The sequence below is a fragment of the Motacilla alba genome, chromosome 3 (genome assembly GCF_015832195.1).
Source record: "Motacilla alba alba isolate MOTALB_02 chromosome 3, Motacilla_alba_V1.0_pri, whole genome shotgun sequence".
NCBI classification, from domain to species: Eukaryota; Metazoa; Chordata; class Aves; order Passeriformes; family Motacillidae; genus Motacilla; species Motacilla alba.
Window position 1 is genome coordinate 64131969 of NC_052018.1, and position 25428 is coordinate 64157396.

Consider the following 25428-nt stretch of genomic DNA (forward strand, 5'->3'; position numbering starts at 1 on the left):
AATTCCACAATTTAAACCATTCTTGACAATTTTCTTTTTAACAATTAATTTCTTAGTTCCTAATTTCTTTAGTTGATGTAATGAGACATGCATCCCTTCATTGATCTTACTGTGTCAGAATTGTGCCAGCCTGTGTGCAGCTCTGCAGGGCATTTTGTTTCAAAATGAAAGGCTTACAAATGAAACACATGGCCAGTAGAAATCAGAAAGACTTCTAATTTAATAAAGTGGTTTGGTTTTGTTTGTTTTTTTTTCTTTTACCAGGTTTTATTTCTCTTCTGGCGTTATTTCAAAGTATTGTCAGAAGAACTTTTTTCTTTTATGGGGATGTAGTTTGCTTTTTGTCTACAGCTTTAAAAAGGAAAGGTTTGAAGGCTATCAATAATACACTTTACAAGAAAAAGAAGCTCTAAAATACAATACTCTTAGCAGTTAATATTTATACACATTCTTCAGTTCACTAGTAATCCAGAGAGATTACTAGAACCCTTTTCACTGCTATAGCAATGAAATAGTATTTAATAATTATTCTTTAATAATAATTATTTATAATACAAACAAACTTAATTACACCTAACCAGATTTTTATTCCCATTAATCTTAGTCTGAAGCTGTTTCAAGATCTAATCTCATGAAAATTAGAAACTTTCTTGTAATTTTCAGCCTTAATTCAGGCAGGAACATTTTGTATTTCATTATTATGTTTAAACTTTATCTTTTGGTTTAAAAGCTAGGAACATATTTGCAGAGAGGTGATGTTTCCATTTTAGCTTTTTTTTTTTAGCAGACTAGACACTTTTGGCCTCTCCTCAGAATACCCACTTTCAACGGTTGATCAGTAAAGCTCCTTTCAGTCCCTTTTCCTGACTGCAACATCCTTTTGGGACAGATATGGGCAGTCCAGCGCACTGCTGCAGAAAATATCTGCTTCCTCAAGTGCTAGAGTTGTTGTTTCCCTCTCTCTACTGGATTCAACACATTTATAAATCATTAGCCTGTTGCTAATAATAAACAGCATCTGACAACATTTTTCATAGTCTATGAATTATCACACAGTTCAATTGCAGCAAGTCTCCCAACGCAATAAATCATTGGAGAGAATAAAGACCTGGTGTCTGTTCTGGCTTCAGCTGAAGTGACAGTTTCCTGACCCATCACACATTTATCAAATATCCTTTTGTTATTTTTAAACAACAGAAGCATAAGCCAAACAAATTATATCTAATAAATGGCCATGGTAACAAAAAAAAATGTTGATAAATTTGGAAAGGTAAGTGTCTCTGTAAGTCTCTGCCATTTGAGTTTTCTCCAAGACGATCTCTTATGTTCCTGGGAAAGCCCAACTGTGTCCTGCTCAGGAATAATCCTTTTCCCTGTAGGATCCTGAACTGATCTCTACTCCATCTCAACGTCACCCAAGGGTAACAGCTTAACATTGTGCTCAAATGAGTAACTGAAGATCCTTATTTTCCTCTTCCTGTTCCTATTCAACTGCAGGACACCTATTGCAATGGCTGCTTAATTCTCTTTGGGGATTTTTGAAAAAGAATGAAAGCTTGGCTGGTATGAGTATGCACACTGGCGCTTTCATATATTGCTTCATCTATTTGACTTCACCTTCTAACTCTGCTACTCATTCCAGTTACTGTTTATTTGGCCTTCTCCCTGTCTAGATCACAGAGCTTGCTTCAGCAAACACATATTCACATAACAAAATTTTCCACGAACAGCAGAATCAATGAATCCTGCTTTCCTAGGGATTGATGTTGCTGATTCCCAAGTTCCATGTTCACACTATGTGCTCCACGATACCTTCACTATGCAAAACCAGCACTTTAAATGGCCACTGTGAGTCATATACCTGCTGCTTGGCTCAGCACCCTACAGCCATTGCACAGTCAGTCAGATATCAAGATCTTATGGTTACTGTCAAGGAAAATGTATTGCATTCCTTTGTCTAACTGGAAAATATTTTTTAAAATACTGTAAAATTAAAATAAAGGGGGCTCCAATGGAGTTCTCTGTTTCCTGGAACTGTGAATTTAGAAAAAATGGGTAGCCAAGGAAAATAAAACTGGGCATGAAATGACTGCTGAAGAGTTAGGAATGATGCTGCTGGAAGATCAAATGGGTATTTTTACTGTAAGTGTACATGAGAAGATTACTAAACTTCCCGACAGATTAATGGGATGTATAGAAGTTAAATCATCACAAATGAGCACTTTTTAATTTTAATTCTTTTCAGCTGTGTATGTGTTTAATTGCTTTTACCTTTGGAAGGTGAGCACAGCTAGTGCTTTTAATCACTAGGGGAAGTTCTGGTTAGACATAACTTCTTTGTGTCTGTGATTTCTCTTGATGATAGCATTTAAAGAAAATGTGGTGCTATGATTGTGATATTGAATCAAAGCAGCAGGTATTTCAGTCTAAGTGAGGTGAAAATCCTGTATGTACTTCTTCAATGATAGCAAAACCACATGGAGGGCTACTGCACATGCATGTGAGGGCACAGTAACCCTGTGACACAACGAAGGGATAGCTAAGAAAACGAACAAGCAAACAAACAAGCATGCAAAAAGGCTGTGAAAATTTATCCCATGATGTGTGAACTTCTTTATCTTGTCAGGACCTTTTCAGGAAGAAAAGCACATGACTAGCACTTGGGCTGAGAGTGTGAAGAGCAAAGGAGGAAGTTACAAGACAGTTAACATACTAGCCAATTTTTTTTTTTTTCCAATGTGTAACACTTCAAGACAAGGATAAATTTGAGCAAGACGGCAATGTTTTGGTAGTGATAGACTACATTGACTGCACATTTAGGAACCCCCCCTGCCAAGAGCTATGTACATGGTTCTTGTGGCACAGGCAGCGGGTACACCAGGAACAGCTCTCATAAGTGGAAACATATTTACTTTCTCCATACAGAGCTGGCTTCATTTTTATTCATTGATTTCCCCTTTCATATTTTTTCAAGTCTCTGAAGTATTTTCATAAAACACCCACAACCTTATCAAGCTCTGTTTATGTGACAGCCACCTTAGGTACACTCTCAGTCTTTGGTACAACTGTCAGAACACCTGAACTCTATCCAGGGCTGGTGATGCCTTCTTCTTACTCAGTTTTGTGTAAAATATCATTTCAATCACAAAATCATGTAGGTTGGAAAAAACTGTTACTACCACCAAATCCATCTGTTACTGAAACATTGCTAACTAAACCCTGTCTCTAAGTGTAACATATACACTTCTTTTATCCAAGGATAGTGACTCAACCACTTCCCTGGGAAGTCGTGTTCAAATGTTTGGCAGCTGCATTGATGTCGAATTTTTTTCCTAATATCTAATCCAAACTTCCTCTGTCACAATATGAGGCCATTTTCTTCTCATCCTGTCATTATGTGCCAGAAAATACCGTAGAAGCATGACATAATTCAGGCAGCTGAAATCCACGTGCCAATGAGCGCTCAATACTTCAGTCAAGGCAGTTAAGTGCTCGTGCTGTAGAAAGATTGCTGTTGCACTGCATTAAGCACAAAGGTCAGTCTATGAGGATTGTTTGCTACACAAAGTCAGTGTAGTTTCACTATCCATTTCTTCAACCTCAGCACAGCTGGGAGGAGATGTTAGCTCTGTATCCCACACTGGTCCTACACCCCACAGCACCACTTCATCACCTCTGGGAACACCTGATTTCTGAGGCCGTAACGGAGAGATGCTTTCTTCAGCATCCATTGCTAGCTTGTGACCTCCTCTCTCCTGCTCCTCATTCCTTCCCACACTGCAAATTGTGCTGTCTCCCGAGTTTTTCCAGTGTGGATATTAGATGGCAAGAAAATAAACTTCTCCACACTTTTCCCTAGGGGGTGAACTAATGCTTGGGACAGGAAATAAAGATGAGGGAGCAGCTGAACTGTTTCAAAGAGAGGTATGGGAAAGGGGAAGCATAATGGCTCTGGCAATGGCTGTTTCCTCCTGCTTGTCTCCTTGAAAGCCTGAGAAGACTTGTGGATGTCAAGGATCCATGAAGGTCTGAAAAAAGCACTATTTGCAAAATCACTGTCAGCATATATAGCTGCTACACTCTCATTACATCTGCAGAGACACATAGCAGAAGAGGGTTCTTCTGTGTCCTTCTACTCATCTGGCCCAGGGTGGCCTTGACTTTGAAAGGTTAAGGTGCAGAATTACCTGGCATTGGGATATTGGATGGGATACACAGGAACAGCAAGATGGCAAAAACTGCAGTCTCCATCCTGCTCAGCAAACTTCAATTTTTTAAAAATGCATATACATTTAGGCTATTTCCAAGAAAGTATAAAGCCTCCCAGTGTAAGTTAGGATTCCTCTACGTGCATGAGTTCTGTTTCCAGAACACTCCACAGGGTGAACACCTCGTGTTTTTTAAGAAACGGGGAGCGAGCACAAGTCACAACATGACAAGCTGGACGGTGCTTTCCAAGCGGCTGGGCTGACAGGCACGGTCCAGCACCAGCACTTCAAACAGAGCACTGACAAAGCCAGCGCGGGCACCGCGGAGCACAACATCCTCTTCATTGCGGGGCCGGGGGCGGGGGCCGGGGCCAGGGCCGGGGCCGCCGCCAACCCGCGCTTCCGCGGCTCCCCGTGCACCGGCGCCCCCCGGGCGCTGCCCGGCTGTGACCTCCCGGCCGCCGCCCGCCCCCGCACTATCATTGCCGGGCATCCCGCCCCTTCCTGCCCGGCGCAGGCGCCGCAGCGGAGCGGGGCGGGGAGCAGGCGTTGGAGCGCCGCGGGGCTCTGTGTGCGGGGAGCAGGCGTGGGAGCGCCGCGGGGCTCTGTGTGCGGGGCGGCCTCTGCTGGGTCCCCGCCGGGCGCCATGAGGGTGCCGCTGTCCCTCCTGGCTGTCGCGGCGCTGCTGGCGCGCCGCCGGAGCGCGGCTTCCCAGGGGGAGCAGCCGCCCGCAGGTAACGGGCGGGGCGAGACGGGGGGATGGGGCGGCCCGGGCAGCCGACCGGCTGATGGGCAGCACGGGGCACCTGAGGGGCGGTGGCACGGGTCGTGCCGCGCCGCGCCCTGTCCCGACACCCTCCGTGACCGAGCGCCGCCGGTGGCGCCGCCGGCCCCGCGTCGCTGCCGCCGCCCGCTGCGGGCGCAGGGAGCCGGCGGGGCAGTGCGAGCGGCCGGGCGGCGGCGGGAGGAGCCCCGCTCCCCGGGGCTGTGCCTGCTGCCCCGCCGAGGGGCCCCGGCCGAGCTCTCCGGGGTGCGCGGTTCAGCCTGGCCCCGGAGGCCGTCTGGTGGCGCGCCGCGGCGCGCTGGTGACATCAGCCTTGTTTCGGGTGTTCGCGCATTTTGGCACGCAAAGCAAGAGCGGCGTGCGCGTCGGACGGGCCTGCTCCGCTGTGCTTTGTGACTTCATATGTCCAAAGAAGTGGAGAAACTGGGAAATTCGGATCGGAAATGGGGAGCGCAGGACTGGGGAGTGTAAAGAAGGTGTCGGGATCACGGCTTGGGAGGCGCACATTTTGGCCGAGCGCTCCTGGGGAGGAGTGGCTTGCCAACGGAGAACAGCGTTGTGTCTCTGTTTGCACGGCAAGTAAATTACAAAATATAAAGTCAGGCTTACTATTTTCTTTTTAAACTGGAACAGGTTAAAAACAGAGGATGCTGTCTAATAGTAAAAAGGGAACATGCATTTAATTTTTGTTGAGACTACTGAGAGCTGGGTGTGTGCCCAGGCTCCTTGGGTTCTGCAGATGGAGATTTCTTGGAGTTCAGATCCATGCCCCGGTGAAGTGACTGAACTTGGTTGCCCCTGAGCATGGGCCACACCATTCTTTGGAAGTCTGCTTAACTTTGTCTGATATGGACTAGCAATGCTAAAAACAGTAACCTGCCTGCATTATTGTCCATTAATCGTTTGCATTTTGAATATCCAGTTTGTTTGACTTAGTGTCTGATTATAACTGGCAAACTTTGCAGGGAAGCTTTTTTTTTTCCCCATTGGATCAGTAAGATAGCTTGATATGTTAAATATTTTCTTCTTTGCTCTGACTTGGTTTCTTTTATGGGCATGCTTTAATTACTAGTAAAATAGGCCACGTCTACATTGTATTAAGCATTTTTAGGGTAAAAAACACAATAGCAATAAATCACTTGTCAAACAAACTTGCTGTAATCCAGCCTAGTCCAGCACAACTGTTATCTCCGTAAGCATAGAGAGTAGTGCTGTGGTGTCGATCATATAACAGGCTTCCTAGAAGCAGAGAGCTCATTTTTCTACATGTGAGTGCAGCAAACCCTCAGCTTAAAGGAGCAGAATGTATTTTTAAGTTAGGTTTTGAAAAATCCAGCAGTATTTTCTAGGTGACTTGCACTCAGCTTGGTCACAGCCACTATAAGTAAACCCTTTTTTTTTTATGAACAAAGGCATCATGAAGGGAATTCTAATTGACAATTCTGTGTATTAGTTGAATGAAAATGCTGGTTTTATATGTAATGACTAATGACATGTCCTTACTTTGTTATAATATTGATGCAAGTAGATGTGCTGAACTACAGGGGAAGAATTATGGTAGAAAGGGAAGTCTGAACCATGTTTATAATGCTGTCACATACAGAATAGCAGAATGGGTCAGGATGGAAGGGACCACAGTGGGTCATCTGGTCCAACCTTTTCCTGCTCAGTCGTGGTCATCCTAGAGCCCATGGCACAGGATAGCATCCTGATGGTTCTTGAGTATTTCCAGTGAGGGAGACTCCACAGCCTTTCTGGGCAATCTATTCCAGTGCTTGGTCACTCACATAGTAAAGAAGTTCTTCCTTATATTGTTGATATGGTGGAGCCTTCTATGTGTTAGTTTCTGCCCGTTGTCTGTTGTTGGGTTGCTTGGCACCAGTGAGAAACTGTCTTGTTTCACTCCTCCTTCAGATACTTAAAAATATTATATCTTGTTCATCTCCTCATGAAACAGGCCCAGCTCCCTCAGCCTTTCCTCATAATGGAGATGCCCCAATTCCTTGATCAGTTTTGTAGCTCTCTGCTAGACCTGCTCCTAAGCTCCATGTTTCTCTTGTATTGAGGAGCCCAGAATTTCCGTGGCAACAGTTGTATGATTATTTTTTTCCCTTAAATCTTATAGGGCTTTCAAAGTGTCAGTAGTATAATACATATATCGAGGCTGAGTGTGTAATGAGGAAATGTTCAGTTATTTTCTATTGCAGGACACCGTTTTCCTTAGAAAAGGAATGGAGCCAGATAACCCAGCAACAGTTGAAACACCTGCATTTCCTGCAGCTAGGTGCCCAGTATGCCTGCATTGACAGGCCTCTGACTCCGCAGTGGAGCTGGGCACTTACATGGGAACTCTCAGTCTGCATTTTAGTATCGTGGAAGACAAGGTCTGTGGTCAAGGTGAAGAAGATTTAGAGGCTGTGGTAGCAGTTCAGGTGCTTACTGCACGTTGTAAGCCACATTTCCAAGGATGTGTTTAGTTCATTTAGGCAGCTGACTTCCTGTTGTGTGTGATAATCATGGTGGCCTTGAGTTGTTGTTTATGACTCAGATTACTGACATTCATAGTGATTGACTGTCAAGCTGCAAACAAAAACAAATTAGATGGTATAAAGTGCTGTATTTAGATATCATCCATTACAACATTTCTCAGCTATAACAAAAGGGACGAACACATAAAATAGATAAAACAGTATTTAGCTTGTATTACTACATCTGGTTTTTTTAAGTGTCCATCTTGTGCAGCTTGCTGTGGTTTTTCTCAAGATGGTGATCTCAGTCTACCCTTCCTTTTAGTGCAGCTTACAACCTTGTGGAGATTTTTATCATAAACAATGGTTTTAAAAACTCCATAGAACAATGTCAAACCTCTGAGCCCTTAGAAAATAAAATTCTGTTGTAAATAGAAGCTGTAAAAATGCTCTATTTACTGTGTATAATGTTTATTCATGATACTTGAAATCATTTAAGTTCATTCCAGTAAATATTTAAAAAATTAATAGCTTTAAATTTTATGCCAGTCATGGTACTCATTTAATTTGTAAACTAATTCCTTTGTGGTTTTGAGGTCTTTCAAGAACTTCTAGTGGAACCTTCTGCATAAATTGTTTTGCATGCATTAATTTAAGCTTGTTTTCAGTAAATTTTTTAAGGAAGTACCATCAAGGTGTGGGAGTGGCATTACAAGAGAAATGCATGTCCTGGGTTTCTTTTGGAGACATAAATGAAAGTTGGCTAAGGCAAGCGCATGCAAGCATTTTCACATACACCTCGTGGCTGCTGCCTCTTAAAAGAAAGCCAGAGTCAGCTAGCAGGTACAAAATTTCTTCATTACCTTGCTCCTGGGTGCTTGCCAGTCTCCCCGGCTCCCAACAGGCAACTTCCCTCCAGCAGTCTGATGGGAGCAGGACCTGTTTAGTGCCTGGCCTGCCAGAAGTGCACAGTGAGGGGGCCACGCTAACCCAGGTGTGCTGCCTTGAAGGGGAACGTGGCAGAAGGCAGAACCACTGCTCTGACAGACATTTCCTGTTCTTCCCCAAGGCACGTGCTTGGTGCTTCTGCAGCCTGTGCTGAGCAGTGACCTCTTCCTGCTCAGTTTCAGTCCTGCAGTGCTGGGCAGAGCTCCTAACTCTCCTCTAGCCCCCAAATGGCTGGACTCTGCTTTTAGTGCAGGCCAGTTTTGTTTGATTTAGAACAGACTGAAGTGAGGATATAAATAATTAGGAGGACCGTTTTGTCAAGGTTTAACCAAACCCTGCGCAGCTGCTTGTTTGCTCTATTACCAGCAGGACTGGGGAGAGAATCAGAAGGGTAAAAGCTGCAGAACTCAAGGATTGATATAAAGACAGTTTAATAGGGAAAGCAAAAGCTGTGCACATAAGTAAAGCAAGGAATTAATCCACTGCTTCCCATGGGCAGGCAGGTGTTCAGCCATCTCCAGGAGAGCAGGGCCCCATCATGGATAAGGAAAGACAAACACCATCCCTCCAAATGTCCCGTGCTTCCTCCTTCTTCCCCCCACTTTATGTACTGGGTGTGATAGAGCACAGAGATCAGCAATACCCTGGCCACTTGCCAGCCCATGTGTATCACCATGGCTGTTACTAGAGTGTTCCCAGACACACTACTGGGAGGTGATAAGCAGTACTGCAAGCTGTGAAAGCAATAAGCACTGGACTTGAATATATAGTCAGGAAAGCGAGCCTCCAGGCAAGGCACAGGAGCCTGCTCATTACTAGCTAAACAGCATTAACAATTGTAAATTTAGTGTGGCACATCCCAGTCAAGTCTGTTGTTATCTCAAGCCATTTGAATCCCAAGTTGCGCAGAAAAAAAAAATTGAAGGAAATGCAGCCTTTAGAAATAAATTCTTTTTATGTGTTATTTTCATCATTAGCATTGACTTGCTGCCTTCTGAATCCGTCTTTCAGAGTATTGGTTGCCTTTTTGCCAACTTTTTTTCTATTTGGGTTTTTTTTTCAATGCATATGGCTGCAGAGTACTGCAGAAACATTCTAAGCTAGTGCAAATATATCTGATCTTTTTTCCTTTTTCTTCATTTTCATGGGTGGCAAAAGCTACAGAGAGTGACTTTTTTTGCATTTGTGCAGTTATCAGAGCTGCTACCCTTTCTGGCTGCAATTAAGTGGATATGTGAGCTCAGGTCCCCCTGTGAGCTACTTTCATAAGACTTGGATTCAGTGATCCTTGTGGGTCCCTTCCAATTCAGAATATTCTGTGAATCTGTGAGCTTGAAGCAACTGTAGGTAGAGTACAGAGCTGGCACAAGGAAGGCACACTTCTCCCAGTCGGGGGCCCAGAAGGGACTGACTGGTTACTGTTGCAGCTGTCTGTCTTTAAATGATGAGTTAACCGTGACTCTGTGGCAGAGTTCAAACTGTTGTCCTTCTTGGCCTGGTAAAGTGGCTTGTAAGTGTCTTCCTATGATGTGTCACTTCGGGAATATAAGGATTTGTTTGTTTTTAATGGAAATCTAAAAACAGATCAAACTTTGAAAATACACTTTTAGTTGTTATTTTTTCACAGTTTGTCTTTTCAGGCTTTCAGTTCGTGCTTTCAGTCTGTATTTTAGTGCCTAAATGATGTTTATAAGTCACATATGACTTGAATGAACTTCTGTGGCTTTTAGGGCCGCTGTTGTCTCAGCTGTATCACAAACTCTGCGTTGTGGATTCATCAGGCACATTCTATTACGTGCATTTTTGCACTTCAGCTGTATTCTGCTTGCGTAAGCAGTGGTGACAAATCCCTCTGTGTACACAATAATGCCAGAATGAGGGAAGGAATTTCAGTCTTGCACAAGATGCAAGTATCAGGCTTTGAAGGCTGTCTCATTCTTACATCTCGGAAACGTCCAGTTCATTGAATTAAGTTTTGCTTTAGGCAGTGCATTGCTAGCTACTAGTCAGCCCGGACACCCCCAAGCCTTAGGCAGATGATGGAGGGGTCCTACTGTAGCATTTGCTACCTCCATCAGTGCTCTGGGATCAACCTCTTATGTTAAGCAACTTTTTCTGTGTAATAGTACACAAAAGTTAAAATTTTGTAAGGCTAGCTGCACTGGCTTAAAAGTGTATATTTGAAGTAACATTTACGTGCTTTCGCCTGTGTGCTTGACACCTCTTCTGTCAACTTGTCACCTTTTTTTTTCTTGTGGTTGTGAATTTGATGATTATGTTCTTTTTCTTCCAATAACTGAAATACCACTCTTATTAAAACAAACCACAGTATTGCTTGCAGAATGACCTATATTAAATCAAACCTTTGTGGTTGTCAATAGCATATCTCAGCCTCTACGTATCACTTTCAGTAATGTGTTATTTTGTGGTCTTGTTCTCAGGATGTGAAAATTGTTTACTTTCCCTAAATATATCACAGAGTGAAGTTGTAGTACTTGCTTTGTGAACAAGGGCAGGTCTAATATGAGTTCCCTCAGCATTTTGTAAAAGCCACGTTGAGAATACTAGAGGTGCCAGACCAGACATTGAAAAGCTGAGTTGCAACAGTTAAATTCAGTTGAGTGACCTTAATTTCTCTTCTCTTCCTGAGTGTCATGTGGCAGCCTTCAACATTTACAGGATCCTGTAGTATTTCTTCCCCTGCAGCTGCTCCCTTGGTAGCGTTCTTGAGGTTTCTGCTTGAGACAGATACTTGCTGCGCATGGGAAACCATCAGTGTTGCTTTTTATTTTTGGATTGCTTTACTACATTACCTCTGATGTTGTTTGCTAAGTATACTTCAAATGTGTTCCTTCAAATGGAACCATGCTATAGCTTCAGTGTTCAAATTCCTTACAAATCTTTGTAGTTTATTTTGGGCATCACAGCTTACTGAAGAGACTGCTGGAGTGGTAGAAGTATCACTGTTAGAAATTCATAGGGAATCCAGGCTGACCCTAGGAGGCCTGTTGTATTTTGGCCTTGATACTCCAGCTCTGGTACCATCTCCCAGCCCATCCACTCCAATTCAATTTCTGAACAGCAAGAGAAATCTACAGGAACTGGGCTAATCTCCTCTAACATGAGTAAAGTCTTAAAACCTGTCTTGCTGTTATATCTCTAAAAGACCAACATAGAGGGTATAATCATCACTGCTTATGGACCTGATACAGGGTGTCTGAGGGACTTGCTTTCAGTGGGCATGGGTTATCTGATGTTGCAAAGAGGACAAAAGCTGTTTCTGCAGGAGAGGTGAGTAATGAATTAGCTTGCAGGGCTCATAGGTGTTTGTACTGGTGGCAGACAAGCTCATTTGGGGGAAGTATTTGTGAGTTTTCTGTCTAGCATGTTGTCTTTTCCAAATAATTTGGAAGTACATTTGGCTGTTCTTGTGTTTGCAAAGGTCTGTTTATCAAAGTGCAATTGTTCTCTTCATTCTAGTGCCTTCACCAACGGGGATTGTAGTAACATCTGAAAATTTCAAAACAGTCTTGCATTGGCAGTACCCATCTATGTCTGAAACTCCTCGTTTTATTGTGGAAATCAAGCCTTACAAGTAAGTTCTTACTATTTCATTATTTCCTATACCTGATATTCTCTAGAAGCACATAAAAGTAGTCAGTCCATGGTAAATTCTCTTGTTTCTATACAGTGAAGTCATGTAGGGTGAAGGTTGCTCAAGTGTAAATTAAGGCAAAATTTGTCAAGTAATAGAATGGTTGAGCTTGGCAGGCATCTCTGGAGGTCATCTGGTCCAAGCCCCTTGCTTGAGCAGGTCATCCATGATTATGTCCAGTTGGCTTTTGAATATCCCTAGGGGAGGAGGCTCCACAACCTCCCTGGGCAATTTGTGCCCTCACACATCCTGGCCACCCTCACAGTTTTTTGTTACAGGCAGTGCATTGTACAGAATTGTTGAAATTGTATTAATTATTACTTCATCTGTTTTACAGTTTAGGTCACTATAAGGTGGTCTCAACCTGTGTGAACACTTCAGCTCATTTTTGTGATCTCTCAGAGGAAATATGTGACCCTTATTCATCTCATTGGCTTAAAGTTAAAGCTGTTGTTGGGTCACAACAGTCTGAATATGTTGAGGCAAATGAGTTTATTTTGCAAAGGCATGGTAAGTTGTATCTAAACTAAACCTTGTAATTTTTTCTAAAAATTTAGAGAGTTAGTAATTACTCCTTTTGCTCTGTTACTGTATTGCATTTGGGAATATTTTAAAGCCAGGAGTCCAGGATGAAATGAAGCATGATGATTGCTGAGTAGGAACTTCATGGTGCTTGCTAGCTCTTACTGAGTGTCTGAGTATGTTTCAAAATGTCTAAAGGCAAGAAGGTGATGCTGATGGTGCACTCTGAATCCTTCCCATGTTCCAGATACCAGTTTAGGGTAGGAAACTGTCACTAGACAACACAGACCTTTAGGCATCACTGAAGTAGCAGTGTATTGCTTGACACTAGAATGCCATGTACTGATAGCTTCGGGTGTCTAGGTAGTACTAAAAGCTCTGACTGGATAACTTAAGTTACTAGTTCTTCATGTAAATCCTTCCTTTGGAAAAAATCAGACTTTAACATCAGTACTAGTAAAAGTAACTTTTGTGTCTACAGTCCAGTGTGGCAGGCCCTGGCATTGCGTGGGCAGTGCAGAGGAAATGCAAGAGGGTCAGGAAAAACCGAGAGACTTCTTACCTTGCTTGCTCCGTTCCCAACATACAGCTTTCAGGGAGAAGCTGGTCCATGAGATTCTATCTGACTTGGGCTATGCTTTAACTAGAGCTGGATTTCTGCATTGCTGGAGCTGAAGGAGTGGAGTTCCTCTTTGCTTTCTGCTATGGTTCCATTCCCACTCAACAGTCCTATGACTTGAAATAGAGGCTGGTTTCTATAGTTTGACAAAAGGACACAAGTCTTGGTAGTAATGCTCAGTGGGACAGTTTCCAGAAAATTGGTAGCTGTGTATGGAGAAAAGAGACAAAATGTTTAATTGCTGTTAGATTTTTCTGTTGTCAGCTGAATTGTTATGGCCTTATGTGTTTAGGAAAATGAAATTGCTTAACAGTGAAATTCATCATGGACAATCTGTTTCCATTTTAGAAGCTGGTTAGTTAATCTATCCAAATGCCTCCATTCCTTCTAAGCAACAGAGAGATCTTACCACATCTGTGCAATATTCACAGCATGGACATAAAGATGTGATTCTTTTCAAATCTCTGATGAATTTTGGAAAGCTAGCAATAAATACCATATTTTATGTTAAAAGCTTTGGCCTAATAGCAATGGTGCAATGTGTTGCAGGACAAATAGGACCGCCAAAACTGAATATCTCGAGACATGGTGATGAAATCTTGATTGATATTCACCATCCTGTATTCCCTCTTTCTTGTATTGAAGACATTTATTTAAGTCTTGCCTATTCGGTGACTGTTCGGAATAGTAAAAATGAGGTAAGTTCCAGAAATAAAATTTAAAATTAAAACCACTTGTTTACCTTAAATGCCTATACAAAGGATAGGCATTTGTGATGCATGGAGCTAACAGGCAGTTGAACACCTAAAGTGCTGAGCGCATTACAATGAGATACGTGAGTGAAAGGTCTGTATTTTAGTTGTCCAAGTGAGTGCTGACAACAAAAATTAGATTATTGCATTAACTGTACATAAGATAAGTGTTACTGGATGACATGCTGCTGTATCTGCATACATGCTAAAACATTAGTGACTTAACTTTTGCATTTCTCTCATTTGTCTAAAGAGACATTACACTTAAGAAAATTGCCTTTCAAGGTATTTATACCAGTTTATATAGCAATCATGGAGGGTGAAGGCGAGGAAAATTACAACAGGTGTGTTTACTTAGAGTTAGCTTTTCATATGCATCCAGGTGCAAGTTTTATAAATGTGAATCTCTACTATGAACAGCAAAAATTTTAGCTGGAAAATACTATGCTCTGATCAAATATAACATTTTAAGGTAGCCAGTAACCTGATGGTCACACAGCTTTTGCAAGGCATATGAGTGATGTGGGAAACACATCTAATAGTGTTTTAACATTTTTGGAAGTAGTGGAAGGTACTGTAACATTGTTCTGCTGAGTCAAATGATATAACATGTTTTCCTTTTTTTTTTTCAGACTGAAGACCTCTATGAGGACAACTGTACAGTGCATAAGTGTAGCCTCAAAATCCCAGTTCTTCCTGAAAGTTCCACTTACTGTGTTTCAGCAATAGGAATTTTTGAATCTCTGATGTATAGCACTCCATCAGAGGAAATTTGCACTCCTGTTCCTCTCAGGCAGACATTGAGTAAGAGGATTCAAATACTATATTAAGAACATACTGAATCTGAAGATAGATCTGATCTAGCAAGTATTTGATGCTTGGGGTGCCTTTGGGAGAATAGAAAAAATAGGGAAAGCTTAGTCAATCTATTCCAAATGCACTTTGACAGTCCTGACCTTTACAAATCATGTATTATTTTCAAGTGACCCTGAATTTTTTGGGGGGTGTTTTTCCTGTGTTAGTATTACAAAACCTATTTATGTAACACATGAGCACTGGTGTAATTAAAAAATCACAAATGGATCATTCACTGAGCTATATGGTTTTCATAGGCATTGTCTGTTCTAGCAACTGGCTTTTTGCTCAGCCTCATCACTGAGGGTAATGTGTATATAATTTTAACTGGAAACAACTATAAACTTATGGTCATTAAATTAAGATACTACTTTTTCTTAATTAAAGAGAACAAAAGGCAAATAGTGACCCAAATTTTAATCGCTAAACATCTTAGAAACATTGTGCTTGTACTTCATCATGGCCTGTAATTTCAGCAAAGAGATAAAATAGATAGAAGCAGTCTTCTTGAACACTCAGGAGCAGCTGGATGAAGAAGGGCATTAGAGAGTCAGACTAGTGGAGTCCTACTGTAATCATTAACAATTCTGTGTTTTGGAAGATACCATATTTTGCTTTTATTGTACTTAAACTCTGTGTAGTTATGTCACTTAATATGCTATCACATAGAAGGTGTACAAATCCCATTATCCCCATCTGTCATCTCTAAGGAACAAAAAATTAAGTGCAAAATTCTTTTATTTCTATAAAAATGTGATTACGTTTATATAAACTGAAAAGCTTCTGTCATTCTAATTTTTATTGACACCATAAAAGTCTTATGGATTAAGTTTTCCTGAGTGAAAAAAGGTAGTAGATTGACAAATTCACACATTACAGCTAAGCATTCTGAGCTGTTACAGTTTCTGAAATGATTCTAAATGATACAGCAGTGGCTTATTGTTCCAAAATTCCTAGTAGATTTTGCTTTAACTTCTTAGGTATGCATGCTGTCATCATTCTGTGTGTTGTTTTTGGGATCTTGACGGTAATACCGACAGTATATTGTGGCTGCAAGAAACTAAGGAAAAACAACATACAGCTGCCGAAGTCTTTGGTAAGTTCTGTAACTGCTGTATGTTTATGCCAATCTCTTGGGTTTCTTTGGTTGGGTTTTTTTGGCTTTTTTACCATGGTCTCATAGATATTTAGAATTTATGCCAGTCTAATATTCTGATAGCCTTTGCAACCAGATGCCTCTTAGTTTTTTAGGGCTAGACTTCAGTCTCTCTTTAACTGAAGTAGCAGTAGTTGGTCTAGTTTGAGAACTTGGTTCTTAAAAACTCTGTGTGTTCATACCTAGGCAGGTTTGTGTTCACTCTAGTAGCAGAGACACAAAGCAGAGACACAGAATCACTGACGTGAGAAGATACTTTTTGAGGTCATCTACCCAAAGCCTTTTTCTCAAGCACAAGAGCAGGTTAGCCATGAGCATATCCAGATGGCTTTTGAATACCTGCAAGGAAGGGGACTCCACAGCTACTGTGGGCAATCTATTCCAATGTTAAACCTTACATTCAGAAAAAAATTTTTCTTACATTCAGAAAAAAATTCTGTGTGTTTCAGTTTGTGCCTATTTCCCTTTGTTCTGTCACAGGAGCTGTGAGATTGCTTCATTAAACGGTAGTATTGGCAATTCTGCTAATTGCTACAATATTCTTAGTAATGTGCAGAGTAAAGGGAGGGAGTAATAGTTCTGTAGGAAGAAGGAAGGACATGGGGAAGTCTTTTCTCACGCTGAGCAGTCACAGGGAAGAGAAGTCAACAGCTGCTCTGTTTTAAAAACTTCCTGTAACCGTCATTAGGAAACAGAATGGATGTTCCTTAAAGAGCAGCAGCACTCCTTGGTTTCATGTCAGGCCAGAGTGGAGTATCTAAGAACTACTGTTGTAATTTTCTCCTGGTGTGGTGTTAGTCACAACAAATGAACTACCACAACTTCAAAGAGCTGCCACCTGAGGCAGCAGTAAACAGAAATCGCAGCAAGGGTGTCTTCTCAGTGGATAGAGGAGGTCTCATTTATAAGAGAGAGTAGGCAATAATCTTTGATTCCATGGTCTGGTCTTCAGTTTCAAAACCCTTTAAAATGACCTCTCCATAGTGAATGCCCAAGATTCCTCTGGAATTTGTGTTCTTTAGAATAGAATATCAGGAGGCAAGATTGCTCTGACTAAATTGAGATTTCCAAGCCAGAGGTGGTCCCTTTGTAGTAAGGCAGTGATCTAGTCCATCAGCTTGTTCAGCACAAGGTGATTAATCTTGTTATGAAATTATATGCACTTCTGGTCAGACAAAATGTTTTTTAAAATTCCTGTTTCCACAGACTGTGATGGAGCCAGGGGACTAGTTTGGAGGTAGCCTATCACACTGTAGGCTTTAAAAAATCAGATGAGAGAAACCTCTGTGACATCTCCAGCTAGGCCCCAATATCAAAGCAGACACTGAAGACTTTTTGTCATGTTCACACCAGGGTGTACTTCTCTGAATATGTAACTTTGTGTCCTATGTACACACAGCAGTAATTTCTGTGAAGACCATTCATCCTAGCAAACGATGGCTCGTGCAGGATTACAGTGCTGTTCTCAATGGATCCATATTTATTTCGGCTTTCCAGTAGCACTGTGATATCTCATCTAAAGGATTAGGAAGCAGAATATCACAAATAGAGTTTGTGCTCCTTAACAGCTGTGAGCTTCCTGATGCATGCTCCAACTTCATACTTGAGCTCCTTGTAGAAACTCATGTGTGTGCCCATATCCTCATTTTACTGGGCTAGATGTTACTTTATGGTTCCTAGGTTCCAGTACCACAGTATTGTTCACATGCTACATCACATTTTTATTGCCGAGGAGCTGAATAAAGCCTTTAACTATTTATAAATATTGTTAGCTAGGTGATCAGGCACTGAGACAAGCTCCCCTGGGAAGTGGTCACTGCCCAAATCCTATTCAAGAAGCATTTGGCCCATGCTCTGAGATGTGTGGTTTAACTCCTAGGTTGCCCTAGGTGGAGTCAGGAAGTAGACACTGATTCTTGTCAGTCCCTTCCAAATCAGGGTATTCTGTATTTCTGTCCATTTCCAATGACGACTCTAATGATAAATAGAAGTTGTAGAGCTCGTAGAGGTAGTGTCAATATAGGTGACATGAATACTGTGGGAATGTAAAATGAGCACTTAATAACTTAAGCATAATTATTTTATGGCTATGGTTATTTTTATTATTTTATGGTTCATTTAAAGTGATGGACAAATTAATTAATATGAACAATAAGTTTAATTATATGGTATTATCTCTATAGACTTAATGGCAGTTGGAGGCTATCACTGACCTTTGAATATGTACTAGGTATTTCTTTCTGTACAGGTTATCATCATTGTGCCTTACCTGAGCTTGTCTGAAAATAAAACATCTAGGGAGTTTTTCCATCTGTTAAAAGGCTGGGCAAGATTTCCTACCTTAGGAAAAGTGAAAGTTGAGTCTTACTTAAGCGTACTTTTCTGTTTTCTTCTGGTGGTTTTTCTGGTTCAGACAGCAATGACAAGGCTTTGCTCTTTGGTTATGCAACATATATTTTTGATGTGGAGAAACTAATTGTTCCTGTAAATATTGACTGACACTTGCCACAAATAGTTGTCATCTTACAAGAGAGAAGCTGCTTCATTGCTTTTGTAAAAACTTTTTTTTTTCTCCTGTGAGCATCTTTAGGGGGCAGTAACATAGTCTTCTCTTTATATATTTACATAGTATTAATGTTTTGTGGAACCATGCAAAGACCACAAAGATTTTTGCCATCATCCTAATAAGATTTGAAATGGAGTTCTCAATCTCTCCTTCATGAAATGTGCACCTGAAAATTACTTGGAACTCATAGGTGCACACATCTTTAGAAAAGGCAGTTAAGAAATAATTGGTAATTACCTTAGCTGTTATGGATTCCTTGGGATATGTTATTTGTGTCCTTGAGCCTGCCTTTCAGCAGTGTGTCTCACTAGTCTGTTGAGACAGTGAAAGACCTGAAAGTTCAGGTGCTGTTATTGGAGACAGGAAGTTATGTGAGTACCTGCATATGCCAGGAAATACTGCTGATACCCATCACTGGCTGTCAGTTTGCTAGGTAATGTGAATAAAAGAAAAATATTAACTTACCTATAATAAATACTTCTCTTCAAATAGCAACCATATCATAATTACCCTTGTTACTTAAGATCTTTTGAATGTTACTGTAATAAGCATTCAGTTACTGTAATAAACTGATGCTTATCTTTGAAGCTACAAACAACTGCATGGGTTGCTAAATTGTCTTGTAGCCATGACTCACTGGCTTTTAAAAAACCTTTGATACCGGGAAACACACGGGAGTTTTTTCTTCTGATTGCTTCCTTCTTTCATGAATGGGAATAGGAGTGTCTTTGCACCATCTTGCCTTGGTCAGAAACTTGTCAAGAGAAAAATGGGTTTCCTTTTTTTGAGAAGTCTTGGATGTAGTTGAACAGAGAATATGCATTTTATCCCCAGTCTCAAAGTATTGCCAGCACTCACTGTGAAATGCTGGACCTGTATAGAATGCAAGGTGCTCCCTTAATATATTTTAGGATTGTGATTTTTTTATTGCTGTGTGAAAATTCTAAAAGGACAGAAACAGGAATTCACTGGGTTTTGTTTTTAAATTCTGTTTAGCCTGTACTGGTATGGGGAGAGATGGAAAGCTGAAAATGCAGCTTTTGACCATGGTTTCTGTAATACTTTGTTGTAATTCACATTCCTCAAGCATTCCACCTTACACAGAGAATTACCTTCTCTTGTCACTTGCTGTGTGATTATTGGAGTCAGATGTTTGTTAACTCCCACCCCAAAAAACTACAGGTGCTGGTCCCTTCAAGATCAGTGTTGTATAGCATAAGTACCCAATATTTTGTAGATATAGCCAATATACTTGTATAAAGAGATTCTCAAAAAGTATATTAATCCTTCATGGTGTTCTTAACATTTTCATTATCTACCCATTATTGATTTTAATCTGTTACTTGCAACTAACTTTTAAGCATCTGCTTCTTCTGAATGAGTGGTTTCCATGAATTCTCATGGAAATTACTCTGAATATTCTTTATGTAGTATTCTGTTTCCATAACAGAAAATGAAGATCCAGAGACACTGATGGTTGAGTGGCAGCTAGTTGTAGTGTGTCAGGAGCCACCTGAATGTACTTTTTTGTGGCAACCCTTGATTCCCCAGGGGATTGCCTCACCCTTAGCGATGTTCACACAGCTGTTTGTAAAACTAACTTAGATGACCAGTAACTGCTCTTCAGGGAGTGTTTGCTTGACTTGTTGTGGTGTTGTTTGGCTGGTTGGTTTTCCTAAATTGTAATGCTTTTATTGATCCATCCTTAGCCACAAAGTAGCATCAACAGGTATCAGGGCTACTGAGGGATAAGATAATCAGACTGAAGTGAGAGATGAAAGCAGTTTCTAATGAAGTCATCATGCTCGGAAGGTATGACTGTAAAGCTACAGTCTCACAACCTTTTAATCAGAGAAGACTCTTGAAAAGCAGGGTCATATTGGATCATCTGATTTTGATGGCCCTCTCAATTCTTACTCTAGTACAGACTGGGAGGTTCTTTGTGTCTGTTAGTAATTTTTCTTAATGCTATTTTACTTCATTTTTCCTTCTCCTATATACATCTCTTTCTTCCAGATTTGCCTCTATCTGAATTTGTGGATCTGTAATACTTGATGTTGAGTGATACACATACATAGTGAATTATGAAATTTGTGAAAGGACACTATTAACTCTTTCTCCCTAGGCGTTCTGTTATCTTTAGGGAACACCATCAAATAGCTGCAAATTTCCCCTACTTTGTTTATCATTTGTATGTACTCTTGAAAAAACATTAAAAATATGTCTAAAGAATCTAAGCAGCCTGAAGGCATATTGTAATTGTTTAAAACAAGCTGGGGCCTGGCCATTGAAGGAATTCATGTGATCAGCCTGTGGAGGGATTTCAAAGTGCAACATGAAAGTTTGTTGCAGCATTGAGGGACTGTTTAGTGGCTCTGTGAAATAAGTTGAGAGGCTTCAGCATAGAAGCAGTTACTGGGTGTGTTGTTCACTTCCCTCCTGGTTGGGACAGGTGCCAGAAATTATCACAGGCGCTGTAAGTTACACTCATTAGCTATAGAGTATGAAAGGTTTCCCCAGCTGAAGAGTGTTACATTGTCTTTTTCTTTTGCTGTTTTCCTCTGTGTTGGAAACTTCACAGTGTAGTGAGTGACATGAAATGGATTTGATCCTTGCAAATATGCTTGCCCAAAGTAAACGTTTTTGAGATCTTGCATACAAGTGTTACTGGAACAGTTAAACTCATGGACATAGGCCAGTGACTGTGCCAGATCCTAATTTTGCAGTTTTGTTTTGGAAATGGTAATAATGATGTTAAATTTGTTTTATTAACTTAACGTATTTTTCTAACTTTCAAACTCAAAGTTGGTTGTTTTTTTTTTTCCCCCATTTAGGTCAGTGTGATGAGAAACCTGAACACAGGTGCCTTAATGGGACCAAGATCAGAGGGGAAGTACATGTCTGTAATATCAGGCCCCCCGGAGTTGCCAGTGAATGGTGAAGTAACCTTGCTGGAGATAGAGCCAAAAGAACAAACTGTTAGTCCTGTGAATTCCTGTGATGGAGAATCTTTTGTCCCTTCCCCAGAGGCACCAGCCAAAGTAGAAGAGGTGCCTGTGCAGGAAAGCACAGAGGAGGTGTCTGTTGATGCTGATGAACAAAATTGTGAAGTAAAAGAGAGTTACTTCATTTCTAACAGTAGCCAAACGGATATATGCAGTAAGTCTTCAGGGCCAGAGATTCCTACCACAGAAACACAGCAAACAGTCATTCCAAGCAGCTGCTTCAAGTTTTCCGGCTATGACAAGCCTCATGTTCCGTTGGATATGTTGATGATAGATGTTGGTGAAGAACAGCCTGTGAATGCTTACAGGCCAACTGAGTAGCCAAGATGAAGTGCTGAAGTGCTTAACCACAACTCAGAAAGAGCAGCATTACTAAAGCTTATGGAAAGTCTGGGTTTAATTGTGAGCATCTACAAGTTGCACTTGTTCTGATCAGTACACAATGGAAAATAGTACCTGAAAATGGCATAAAAAGTGTGGGGAAATTTCATAATAACCACTTTTTAAAATGCTTTTATATATGATACAACTCATTATTTCCTATTTGGATAGTGTTGTATTTTTAAACAATACTCTATAGAAATCATACCAGTGACTATAAAACAGCAGCTGTACCATTATTCACTTCTGCTTCAGATCTTGTTCAAAATTAGTTCATTGAACATCATGCTTAAGAAATCCTTCACTTGATTATGATAGACACGTGCAAGAAATGTTTGAGAGATTTTACCATTATGGGAGGTATCCTCTTGTTTATCTTTTTCTTCTGAAGAGTATTTTTATATTAAATGCTCTTATTTCTTTTAAATAAGATTATGCCTATAAGATCTTCCTGTATATCTTAAGAATTTGATTCCATGTCAAAGAAGTAAGAAGTAACGGCCATAAACTAAGAACACAAGAAGTGCACTTTAACATGAGGAAGAAGATTTTTGCATTGAGCGTTGGCAGAGCACTGGAACAGTGCTGCCCAAGGAGATCATGGAGTCTCCCTCTCTGAAGATCTTCAAAGCCCACCTGAACTCATTCCTATGTCACCCACTCTAGGTGACCCTGCCTTGCCAGGAAGTTGGACTGGATGATTTCCAAAGGTTCCCTTCCAACCCTAACAATTCTGTGAAAGTACCAGTTATTTGTAGTCTTTGCTGTTAACTTCAGTACGGCAGCACCCATTTGGATCACTTAGTGGTATGAGTAACCATGTCACATTCTGGCAGAAGATGTTAGCAAGCTGACTGATCATCAGTGAGAAAAAGAAGTCTAATGGGGTGGTTGCACAAATTCTTTAGAAAATGTCCTCAAAATTCAAAAGCCTGGTTTCTTCTGAGACACTTCTATCCTAAACTTTTAGAACAATACATTCGCTAAATAGAAATGAATAGAAACTTCTTCCAAGCATGTTTTCTAGCAGAGTGAAAATCACTGCCATTTCCCCTGTTTCAATAACATAACTCAGGAACTACGTAAAATCACCCTCTAAAAATATGTCTCAAGACAATAGAAAAATAGTGTGATTAAGTTGTACTTTTTAAGTTTTATTATCACCTGACAGCCTTCTGAATTTTGTATCATAGAGGTGTAGTTTTGAAAACTGAGGAATAAGAATTTTATATTTTTATATATTTTTTCATATTGAAATCCATGCAATCCATTTATTTCACTTTAATCAAGATTTGACAGGTATTTTCTATTTGTAGGAAATGTCTGTAGCAATTATTAATGAAGTTTAGGTCAGTAAGAAAGAACACTTCACAGGTACAAGTTGGTGCATTTACACAAAATTGTGGGTTTGTTTTAAAAGACATTTCTATAGGATTATCAGAATTGTTAGCCTGTGACAGCAGATGGTTTTAAAGGAAAACCAGTGTCATAGTACTTCTGTCCTTACATTTCTCAGTGACATGAGTATTCTTAAGGTGAAGTTTAGCTTTTACAGCAATTTCAAGAGTGCTTCTGTTCTTGTCTATATCAGTCATGGACCACAATGGTACAAAAGATTTAAAAACAAGAGCTGTTTTTCCCATCACTACTCACAGGAAGGTAACAGATTGGTTACCAGGGTTTTGATCATTTTAGGAAAAGCCAAATCAAGGAAAAGCCAAATCAAGGTGAATTTTGTAGTTATGATGTCATGGAAAGCCATAATAATTAGTTAATAATTGTTAATAATAATTGTTAATAATTGTTAGCTGGCTGTGATTTGTTTCTGCATTATATTCAAAGATAATGAGACCCCCTAGCAACTTTTTCAATGTCATATTCTGGGTTGAGTTCCTAGAAGGCAGTGCTTAGTGACTTACTGCTCAGGATGCACTAGTGTGTAGGTCTCCCCATGGCAGAGATACAGAAAATAACACTCTTGGTGTTACAAGAAGGCTGTTTGAAAATCAGCCTTAACTGCTCTTGAAACTTCAACTAAACTGACTTTCCAGGTAGTGATATGGTTCATCACTGAAGCTCCTAGCAGGCTGTCTACAAAGTAGATAAGCAGCTGTGTCTTGTGCAGAGATTGGAGTTGATGTAATTTCTTTCTGAGTTTGGAGGTTTGTTGATGAATATGAATTGCAGTAAATAACTCAGGAATTTATAAATGTCAGAGAAGTGTTGAAGTTAAACTTGGCTCTGAAGGGATAAAGAGAACATTAGAAACTCTAAAGTTAGTCTTGTTTTTTGGGAAGAAGTTTCTGACCAGGCAGTTTGCTGAGTATTTTCTTTGCAACTGCTCAGAATATTTAACCTTGCACTTGGTAGCTTGTTTTCCTTCTGTCAGTTTTGTAAAAAAAAAAGTTGATGTTGTCCAAGAACGTCAGGAATTAGCTCTGTCAGTTGTTGGATTTGGTGTATCTACCACAAAACTAAGATTCTGTCAGAAGCATGTAATTTTTTTAAAAATAAGGTTTACATTCTTAGCAGTGTATCAGGAAACTCTGGTCCCTGGTGCTATTAGAACTAAGACTTAGCATCTTAGATTTGTGTGAGCTGTGTTTCATTGTTCTGGGAGATTTTCCTTTGCTGGCACAATGGAAGAGGAATGCAGATAGACACATTTTAAAACTAAGTGACTGTATCAGGTTCTTGTCTCTTATCCCTGCAATACAACTACATTGTACATTCTTCTGAATCTTTCAAATCACATGAAGTCAAGTGTGAGTAAAAGGACCCAGCCAGGAGCTAGAATATCATTAAGAGCAGTGATGTTAAGATCAATAAGAAATGACACAAAAATATATCATAACATATGGGGAAAATTTGTCATGGCAGATAGTCGCATGTATTGGAAAGGCGGTGTTATTTTAGAAGCTGAAAATCAAGAACAGCAGCATGAGTGCTTTTTACTGTATCCCATATATATACAACAGACCTGCTCTTGAAATAAAACAAGGTTAAATGTACTTTTAAATCAAAATTTCTGAGCTGTAAATAGAGAAGCCACTGAACTAGCACCATCCCTGCAGTCTGTTTTCTGTGTGCTGCATATATACCTAGTGGCACAGGGATAGTTTAGATGTTTAAATTGCACAGGCCACCTTAGAGCTTTCCTCATTGTGAAATATAGAAGTTTAAGGGTGCACAAAGCACGGGATTCTTTTACTAGCTGTGACCAGGTGAAAATGTGAGGCCACAGTGAGCCAAGATGTGTTTCTGGGTCAGTAAACTCTGTAACCACCAGTCCTGTTTTTGGTAGTTGCCAGTAGTGGTATTGAAAGCCTAAGAGTAGGGCAAGCCATGGTGGTAATCTCTGGATACAATCCAGCAGCTTGCAGTGTGAGGATTTCTTGGGATGGCAATGGAAATGCCTTTCCAGCTACAGCTACTTAGCCTTGCTTTTGCAGTTCTGTAATACCAAATATCTGAACAATGTCATTGGCAACCTGTCAGGTAGTATTTAT

General features: G+C 40.5%; 1 protein-coding gene across 2 annotated transcripts; it reads left to right on the forward strand.

The window, feature by feature from the left end:
* The first annotated feature begins 4693 nt into the window (after positions 1 to 4693).
* Positions 4694 to 24324, forward strand: IFNGR1 (interferon gamma receptor 1). Of its 2 annotated transcripts, none has more exons than XM_038132709.1 (7): positions 4694 to 4942; positions 11889 to 12003; positions 12401 to 12573; positions 13754 to 13902; positions 14589 to 14760; positions 15792 to 15907; positions 21368 to 24324. In XM_038132709.1, exons 1-7 carry the CDS (start codon positions 4855 to 4857, stop codon positions 21857 to 21859), a joined length of 1305 nt encoding a protein of 434 aa, XP_037988637.1. In that variant the 5' UTR covers positions 4694 to 4854; the 3' UTR covers positions 21860 to 24324. The 2 variants fall into 2 exon arrangements, with proteins under 2 accessions (XP_037988637.1, XP_037988636.1); XM_038132708.1 differs by lacking the exon at positions 4694 to 4942 and adding an exon at positions 4978 to 5567.
* The last annotated feature ends 1104 nt before the right edge of the window (positions 24325 to 25428 follow it).